The sequence below is a fragment of the Eutrigla gurnardus genome, assembly GCF_963514095.1.
Source record: "Eutrigla gurnardus genome assembly, chromosome: 20".
NCBI lineage: Eukaryota > Metazoa > Chordata > Actinopteri > Perciformes > Triglidae > Eutrigla > Eutrigla gurnardus.
This window is the reverse complement of record NC_139931.1, coordinates 17940479-17948201: the sequence shown is the minus strand read 5'-3', so window position 1 is coordinate 17948201 and position 7723 is coordinate 17940479. Positions and strand designations below refer to the sequence as shown.

Sequence of the window (7723 nt, the reverse complement as noted above, 5' to 3'; positions counted from 1 at the left end):
ACACGGAAAGCAACGGACTCAGCGGTCCGTGGTCAAAACTTAAAACATGTTAACAAGAATTACAAGCATATCCTACACTATCAAATCTCTGCTTCTGCCCAGACAAATAGCCTCTTACTTTTGTCGATGTGAGATGCGTCGATGTGAGGTTTCCGTCCCGTGCGGTGATGTCGTTTCTTGACGCCGGCAACGGACGGTAGTTCGCGGGCGCTCGTTCAGCGCCGGATCCAATTAGTTGAAGAAAACAGTTAGTATTTCTTCCTTCTGCAGGCAACGATGAAAATCGCGGGGCTCTGCGATTTATTCAGCTGATTCCAGACAAAACGGGGCGTAGCAGTTATCCGTATAGCTGGCAGCTGGGACGAAGAAAGTGTTTTCCTTCCTTCCGCGGGTGAACAGGAGGGTCGCGCTGTCGTTGCGATCTCCCCAGGATCCAAAATGATAAACAAAAATAAAAATAAAACGAGTAGAGAAAAAGAGGGGTAAAACAGTCTGTTGGTCGTCCAGTGAGTTTGGGGGAAAGACTGCGGCCTAGGACAAAGGAAATGCTGCAGACGTAATGTTCACCTCCTATTGTAACGTGTGTCACGGTGGAGAGAGGAAGTTCCTCAGGCGGCGCCGGAATATATATCTTACGGCTGCTTCAGGGGACCCCCTGGGGTTACCTGAGGTTGTCAGCCAATAGGGCACCAGTTGTGTGACGTTGCCATTTTAGGTGACACTAAAATGGTGGTTGTAGTTTTTTATCTCCTTTGTTCCTTTGTCCTGACCGCATGTGTAGGCTTTTGTAGGCCACATTGTGTAGTCCTAACGGTGAGGTCCCAACACTAATATTAATTCAGGCCATCCGACGCTGCCTGGCCCAAATTTTTGTTTATTCGCGTCTTTGCATTAACTTTGTATGTAATAGCTCCATGCGGGAAAATCACTTTAGAGATCGAACAAACTACATTTACAAAGTATTTGCATCCCTACAGCCATTCTGCGACCACTCTCAATTCTGAGAGCGAGCTGTGTTTCCTCTGAGATAAGCTAAGCTAAACTAAGATAAGCTAAGCTAAATTTAGATAAGCTAAGCTGAACTGAGATAAGGTAAACTAAGCTAAGCTAACGTGCTGCTGTCTCGAGGTACATATCATCTGTGAAGACGTGGTGGTAACAAGTGTATTTCCATAAATGTTGAATTCCTCCTCTCAGTGTTATTGATGAAATCATTGTTCATAAATGTTTTTAAGGTAAACATGCTAACTTTAAATTGAATTTTGAAATCATTCATCTTGAAAATACCTGTATGTTATATTTTATTCAAATACATTTTGTAATGACTGTTGTAGTCTTGTCTATCTTTTTGCACATGCACACATAACCCAATTATAACTACGGGAGTCTTCTGCTGGATGATCTCATAAATAATGAGCAGACCGGGCTCGGTGGTGTAATAATCAGCCAGTCATTTCAAGCTCGGGGGCCGGCAGCCATCTTGAATCTCCCTTTCTATTTCTGTCCCTGGCATCCCCCGCTTCAATGACACACGTTTGTTTTCGCAGAGGTTCTTCTGAGAAGTTACGATCTTCATTTTTCAGGCTGATGAAGTCTTAATCCATCCAACTTCAGATCACCAGAAACACATAAAGTAACCCACAATAAAAACACAAACGCTAACAATGACACCTTTGACAACAGTATTAAAGGTGTTGAATTGCATAAACATCGAAACTAATGAAAAGCAGAAGTGGAGAAGCCGTTTTAAGCCAATCGTACGTGAGTCACCTCACTGCTTGAGCCAATGATGTGAAGACAGCTTTGCAGCACCAGACGTAAATAGACCTGACCCAGGTTCCCTTTACCGTCAGTGTGCTGGCTTCACACACGGCTGTGCAGACGGGTACCCTGGGAAATGTCAGCGCTCTGAGGTCATCCATCAAAGAAGCGGTGATGAAGCCCCGTAACTTGAGACAAGACGGTGCTTCACTCACATTGCTGGTCGGTGCGCTCAGTTCTGAACAGCTGCTGGAGTCCCATTCTTGGTCGTCATTTTAGCTGTTTAAGGAGAAAGGGGGAAACACTTAAATTAAAACATCATGTCAGGGAACCTCAGTGATAACAAAATATGACTCATCTGTTCTTGACTGATGTGCCACCATTTGATATGGGGATGCCCCGATACCACATTTTTCAAGTTCATACATTTTGTACCGATATGAGTACTTAATTAAACAATTCTCATAATTACTTAGAGAGGGAGAGAGAGAGAGAGAGAGAGAGAGAGAGAGAGAGAGAGAGTGAGTGAGATCATGACGGTGAGTATAAAGTCAGCTGCTCCAGTGCAATTAAGGAAAGAGTAGGCCTTTTTATGCCGCAATAGCACCTTCTTCTTCGGATCAACATTCTGAGCTTCTTAAATGTACGTCTTCAAAACGTCAACGACTTTTCCGTGTTCCATTTTTGCGCTACAGCTGTGAATTACGTAACAGCGGACATTGCTCCTACTCCACCGTCTACCTGATGGTAGAAGTCAGAAACCAAGATATTCTCATACAGCTAGAGAAAAAAATAATAATGAGCTGATGTATTTTCCTTTTAAAAACACTTTTGAAGTCTGTATCTGCATCTCATGTAGGGCCACGGTGTGAACACAGCCACATGCACACAAACAGGATGTGAGTGTGAGCCGTCTTTAGTCTTCTGATGAGTCGCGGGGCATTCCTGACCTCGCTGGCACACGCTTCCAAACAGCAGTGAGCTCATCGGGGTGTAAATAGCAGAGTGGGAGGGACGAAGCGGGACAGCTGGGATATATAAAGGAGAGAAGTCCCGTGCAAAACCCCAAACTGCCTGATAGAGGACTAAGAAGGAACTCTGGGAGATCCTGCTAATCACTTCACCGGAGACTTAAGAAGTCAAGAAAACCTCAAAGAAAGGAAACAAAGACAATTAACGCTTCACAGGTTGCTTCTGTCAACAACTGCCCTCCGACGCTGACATGATGTCCCAGCATGCAGCCTTGAACAGCCTGTTTGGCGACGACACGTTCTTCAGCCAGGAGCGGCTGCTGTGGCCCCTGCGTCACAAGACCCTCTCGTCCCTGCAGCAAGACTTCTTCAACCAGAGGACCAAACTGACCGACGGTCTTCTGAGGGAGCTCCACGATGGGCCCCAACTGCTTAAACTTGGCCAGCTGCCCCTCATTTCCTCCACGTTGGCGAGGTACGTAGTGCACATCCGTAGTGATGGGCTTGGTGGCGCCTGTAGTTGGTTTGCTGTGGTCAGAATCAGTGGACGGGTTAGTGCAGGTGATGGTTTTCTGATCTAGATTGTGATTCTCTTTCAGGCGTAGCGATGGTGAAGAGCAGCAGAGAGAGACTCCCGGCACAGAGCTGCACAAGGAGGCTCAGCAGACCAAAGAGAACAACGGTGACCTCCTGGTGACCTTAGACGCTCGCGGTTACGCCCCCAATGACATCACCATCAAACTGCAGGGGCGTAGCCTGGCGGTGGTGGCCATGAAGCAGGCCGGAGCAGAAGAGAGTCAGTCCTGCTCCTCGTCCTCCTCCCGAGCCTCCCTCTGCTCCTCGGCCTCGTCTCAGATGGGATTTGTCCAGAAGATCGACGTTCCCGCTCACCTGGACCTGTCCGGCCTCTCCTGTTCGCTGATGGATGATGGACAGCTGCGTATCCACGCCCCCGTGGCCAAGCAGCCAATCAGTGAGGAGCAGGAGGTGCCCATTCTGTTCAGGACATCGATGGAATTTCCCCTTACGAAGACAGAGGAGGGACACACAGACTGATGCACACATGACACACACTTAATCCTTTTTTAAATAATTAATGTATGTTTTTATGCCCACACACACACACACTTCCACTTAAATACTGTCTATAATGAGTAAAGTTTACCATTAAAATGAAAATATTTTAGAATTAGTTGCAATTTGTATGAACTGTTCAAATCAAATAAAGTGTCTGATTTTCAAAGAAAGGTACAGTGATGTCTGCATGCTGCAGAGGTTTAATAAATAAATAGATTACTACCTTGGCCTGGAGGCACTTCATCACATCACACTGGTTTGTGGACGACAGTTTTGAAGCCTCAAGTGCTGTATCTAGAATGTCTTGGATTTTGTCCATCTCCATTTTTGGAACCAGTGAAGGAAGTGACCATATTTGGACCGTGGAGGAGCGATGGGTGGATCTGTCGAACACAAGCTGCAGAGCAGGAACCTTCCTTGATCTGGATCCATCTGAATTCTGTTGGGAAGCTGCTCACAAAGTCAGCTTCATAATTCAAGATCAGCTACATGCATTAGTATCTTAGTAGCTAACTGCATTAGTAAAGAGGGTACCCGTCAGTCTGTTGGACTGTAAATTGACCATAATGTACTAAATGAACATCATGCTGGATTGAAGAAGACTTGAAACTAGAGATTGAGACCATAAACTTCCCGTGGCGGCTGACGTAAGAACTATGATGACATGTGCCGCAAAGCCGTTAGCCATTAGTTTTTAACGGAGTTCAGCGTAAGATTTTGGCTGAGGCTGCGGCGTCAGCGGGGAGGGGGGGATCATGGCGAGTGATCGACGGGCAGTTTTTTAAAATTATCCTGGTAATTTGTCTGCGTGAGAAACACTAAATGTGGCGTGTGCTGCTTTGTCCTCTGACAATGTAAACGGTCTGTCTCAGTAACGGGCTGAATGTGAAGGAGGACTAAGCTGACTTGTTGTTGTTCTATGGAGTGAAAAGGATTTATCATTCTGACTTCACAGCAGAATGTTTCCTTGTTCTTTTTTCCATATTTGCATTTTCTACTGTGGACCTTTTTGAAATGTTCTGTTAGTGCATATAAGAAATATGCCTTTTTCAAGCTGACAATTAATTTTGACGGCCTTGATGGTTTCTTTGGAAATCTGTAGTTCACATGAGAGAATCTGTGCTTAAAGTAAAAAAAAAAGCTGCTATTTAACAATAGTATTTGAATTTAAATACTTCCTTTGTGTTGATACTACATAAATTCCATAATTTTACATTTAAATACCCATTATAACATACTTTATTCTTAAGAAGAAAGAACGTGATTAATTGCGATTAATTATGGCAAATTGTGCAATTAATTAGTTAATCTTTTTAATCGATTGACAGCACTAATACATATATATATATATATATATATATATATATATATATATATAATAAAAATTGTGTAGTTTAACATGCCGCAAACCCTGAAAGACCGAAACATATAAAGAAAGCTCTTTTGTAGCAAAAAAAACAGGTACTTTATTGATTAGGGTCAAGAAAAAGAAAAAAAAAACTCAATGTACAAATCAGGTAAACAAAAGGGGGTTGGAGATCCCCTAAAGGGGTGCAATAACGCCCCCTGCAGGGCTTCAATGAGTCACATGTGACGGCCACACCCTAAGATGGTGAATAGCGGAGGTGAAACACAGGTAAGTCGCACAAAACTACAACTAGCAATGCAACAGCGTGTCGGCTGGGACATTTTCTTCCCCCTAAGTCATGTAGGCAACAATCTCTCTTTCCCCAGGAGTAAGCTGCAGCTGCCAACAGCCCTTCAACAAGTAGATCAGCACCGGACAGCGCCAACAGCGCCTGGGCCTGATCGACAGGTTCAGTTATGGACAACGCCACTGCAGCTTTGACCTCTGTTGCTACGGGAGACAGCGGAGCGTTTCCTCTGTCAAGATAAGGTTGCAGCACATTCATGTAATCACAGCCTACTTCACTCTAGAATGGCAACTACGTTGTCTCGGTCTGAATGACCTCTGTTTCACCTCCGCTATTCACCATCTTATTTAAGCTTATTATTAATAAAGTATTAATTGATTAATATTATTAAGGCTTATTATTTCTTGATCCTAATCAATAAAACACCTTGTTTTTTCGGTACGAAAGAGTTAAGAGTTATTGTTTAGGGAGGCCGTAACAATTGTTACAACCCAGCTCGTTGTGGAGAGCAGCAAACATAAGTATGATAAGAAAAGAGATGGAATGTGACACTGGAGGAGTTCTGGTCAACGTTGTGTGTTTAATTCACCATAAAAATAGGCTGAGCGCAAGCAAATACAATAACACAAAGGCTACACAGGTGCCGACAAACGACCCATACAAAAAATAGGGAGACATGTACAACTGGCAAAAATATACAACTAAGAACAAAAAGAGGTCTGCACCCAGCAGCTTGCAACATCAAATGAATTAGAACAAACTAAGGACAGGCAATATCCAGGCAGTACTAAAAAAACCGACCACTACTCTCTAGACCCAACTAAGTGCAACCTCCGGCGACTTGAACTGACTCAGGTTCACAGCCGCCCCCCTGACTGTGGACACAGGCTATTTAACATGCTGGAGACAATTGATGGCTCCCGATTGGTGGGTTCCCGAACAGCATGCAGGCAGTAGGCGTCGGTGTCGGCTCCAGGAGGACCAAGGCTTGAATGGGAAAACACAGCGGGCAGAATCAAACACAACACACACTAACCACAATCAATACCCTTAACGGTAGCCAGTAGCGACCGTAGCACAATGTATTACAATTATCTATAAGAATTATAACACAATGATCCTTGAAAAAAACATTCTGAGTGACCATCAACTATACGTAGGAATACTTGCTCTTATGAGTCATTATGAAATGCTTCATAATGCTATGATTATTGTTATAGAGCATTACAATTACAAATGTTCTCAATGTGTTACAGATGTGGGCATCATAGAAGGTGTTACCAATACATATTCATAAAATAAATCCATCTAAGCAACTTAACTGTCAAACATCACAAATATGAGAGCAGGGGAGCAAAGAAATAAAATATATCCAACATGGCAAACCAGAAACGTAAAGACATTAGAGGAAAAAACACAAGAGGGTGGGGCCAAGTACAACTGAACAAAGCATCTGTAGATCACAAAAACATAAAGTGACGAAGTCCCGCCCCTTCCACTAGACTCCCATGGGACCTCTGAGATTGTAAAAAATGGATGGGTGTCATTGCAGATAGTATAATTATTTACTATATGCCCTGAATTATGTTGTTTGTGGATTTAAATTATAATTTTTCACGTCAAGTCTTAAGACTTAATAATAAACTAACTTTTTATTGTAGGCCAGGCAATCTAGCCCAAAAAGACAAAACATTTGCAACAGAAACAGTTCATAGTTTTTATTGGTCCTAACACCCCCCTGAATCATATACTAAAAGTCTTAAGCCGTAGATGGAGTGGAACATATTTATATTTTCTAGGTTAAAGGGCAAAGTTGTGCCCAACACTCTGGGCCCTAGTTTCGTGGCGCAGCGCAGGGCGGCGCAGGGTGGCGGAGCCGGCGCAATGCAAGTTTCGACCCGCGCAGCCTTGCGCACGGTCAGTTTGGCAGTTTGGTGGATCGCCTGCGCCAAGATGGGTGTGGCGGCGCAGCAGGGGGAGGCATCACAGATTCAGCTTGGCGTAGCGGAAGTTTCGTGGCAAAAAGCCTCGCCGAGACTGCGCTGAAAGTCTCGGCGAGGCTCCATTCATTCAATGCGAATCACAGCTGGCGGAGTGGAAGTTTGGCTGACGGCGCGCAGTGCGCACACGTCACCGAGACCTCACAGGCAGGTTTCCACAGTTCCAGGCACATTTAAATGCAATAGATAATCACAACAAACACTATTTAATGCAACTAATTGAATCAACACGTGAATTTATATCTATATAGATTGTCCC

The 7723-nt window shown here is 44.1% G+C and overlaps 1 protein-coding gene across 1 annotated transcript; it reads left to right on the top strand.

Moving 5' to 3' along the window:
• The first annotated feature begins 2905 nt into the window (after positions 1-2905).
• On the top strand, positions 2906-4031 carry LOC311031592 (heat shock protein 30C-like). The gene is made up of 2 exons (XM_084037948.1): positions 2906-3207; positions 3332-4031. Exons 1-2 carry the CDS (start codon positions 2984-2986, stop codon positions 3786-3788), a joined length of 681 nt encoding a protein of 226 aa, XP_083894074.1. The 5' UTR covers positions 2906-2983; the 3' UTR covers positions 3789-4031.
• The last annotated feature ends 3692 nt before the right edge of the window (positions 4032-7723 follow it).

Excerpts from the sequence above, each read along its gene's own strand:
- LOC311031592 (XM_084037948.1), top strand. The coding sequence starts at position 2,984 with ATGATGTCCCAGCATGCAGCCTTGAACAGCCTGTTTGGCGACGACACG. Across the intron at positions 3,208-3,331 it reads ATTTCCTCCACGTTGGCGAG|GCGTAGCGATGGTGAAGAGC; the intron begins GTACGTAGTGCA and ends ATTCTCTTTCAG.